General features: G+C 35.5%; 1 protein-coding gene across 1 annotated transcript in view; it reads right to left on the bottom strand.

Moving 5' to 3' along the window:
- Positions 1 to 941: 941 nt before the first annotated feature.
- CBG00818 overlaps positions 942 to 1,472 on the bottom strand; it is a gene marked incomplete at both ends in the record, with an annotated part of 3,489 nt that continues 2,958 nt past the window's right edge. Inside the window, one exon of the mRNA XM_045236641.1 lies at positions 942 to 1,064. Coding sequence (XP_045091670.1) covers positions 942 to 1,064 — 123 coding nt within the window. The remainder of the gene's footprint in view (positions 1,065 to 1,472) is intronic.

Consider the following 1,472-nt stretch of genomic DNA (forward strand, 5'->3'; position numbering starts at 1 on the left):
GGTAAATATAATCCATGCATGTTTTTTGTCTTCTATCAAGGTCCCTTTGCCACTTGTGCTGATAAGTTGATAGCAAAATTTGGAGCTCAAATCTCCTGTATCGAGACTGTGTTCCATGATAGGTTTGAGGTAAGTCTATCTTTAAGCCAATTTATCTTGGTTGCCTTCAGAGATATGAAAAAGCGGTCAACTGATAAATTGTTTATCATATTATCAAAAACATTTCATCAGTTGACACATTTTTGATATCTCTAACAGGATTTGAGATAATTGAGCTCCCTTGTATTGAAACTGCGTTCCACGATAGATTCAAAGTAGGTCAAAAGTTGAAGAATCGCTTTTAAATAAATTTTTTCCGGAATCAAACCAAAAAGTGTGAAGTCTGGGAGAGATCCCAACCATGCTTAGTTCGAGCTATTCAAAATTCTTGTAACAAAACTTTAAGATCGGATAAGTGTTACACGCGTAGTATATTTTTCTCCAGCATCCTGCCGACGCCATATTCTCATCGTTTAATTCGATTCTCATCGTTCATTCCTGGAAAATGTTTCTAAAAAATCTAGGTCATGACCTAGAAAAAATCTAGGTCACGACCTAAAAAATCTAGTTCATGACCTAAAAAAAAATCTATGTCATGACCTAAACAGTTCCAGGTCATGGCCTAAAAAATCTGGGTCATGACCCAGATCACGACCTAAAAAAAATTTAAGCCACGACCTAAATAAATCTATGTCACGACCTAAAAAATCTAGGTCACGACCCGAAAGATCTAGGTCATGACCTAGAAAAATCTAGCTTTTTGTCAATATTTCTTTTATTTTTTTTTTGAAAAAAAAACGTCGGAAAAACACGCGAAAAACAAAACAATCTTTAGATTACGGTAGTTGCCGTTGTGGGACCTTCACAGCTTCAATATCTTGTACCAGAATATTAGATTCCATTCAAAAACTCACAATAGCTTCTTGACACTTCCTGGATATGTTTCGATAAGCTTCTGGACTTTTCAGAATCAATTTTGAAGATTTCATCGCCGCAGTTATCCTCTTGTTAGCCTCGTCAAAAATCTGAGAAATTTAGAATTAATTTGAAGGAAAACAAATCATCAACTCACCGGTATACAATCTGAAACGTCTCTTTCAAACTTTACTTCGCCTTTTTCAAACCAATGAGCTGTGCTGGATCTTAGGATCGCACTCTTTGTCCTGGTGATTCACCCCCTTTTAATATGATTCTTCCTGCTCTAAGAGTATTCCTATCCCCCGCATGTTATTGTTTATTATATTAAACTCCTCCCCTTTTTTATTGTATTTAAAGGGGGACTCCGACCAAAAATTTTTATTGCATTAAAATGTGTTAAAATTTATCTATTTTTCAAATATTATTGCGAAAAAATTCAAAGAAAATCCGAAATTCCCGAAAAACGGCGTTAAAAGGAAGAAAATTCAAAAAAAGGTGCCGCCGGGGGACGAGGA

Source organism: Caenorhabditis briggsae (assembly GCF_000004555.2).
Source record: "Caenorhabditis briggsae complete genome, chrV, whole genome shotgun sequence".
Lineage (NCBI taxonomy): Eukaryota > Metazoa > Nematoda > Chromadorea > Rhabditida > Rhabditidae > Caenorhabditis > Caenorhabditis briggsae.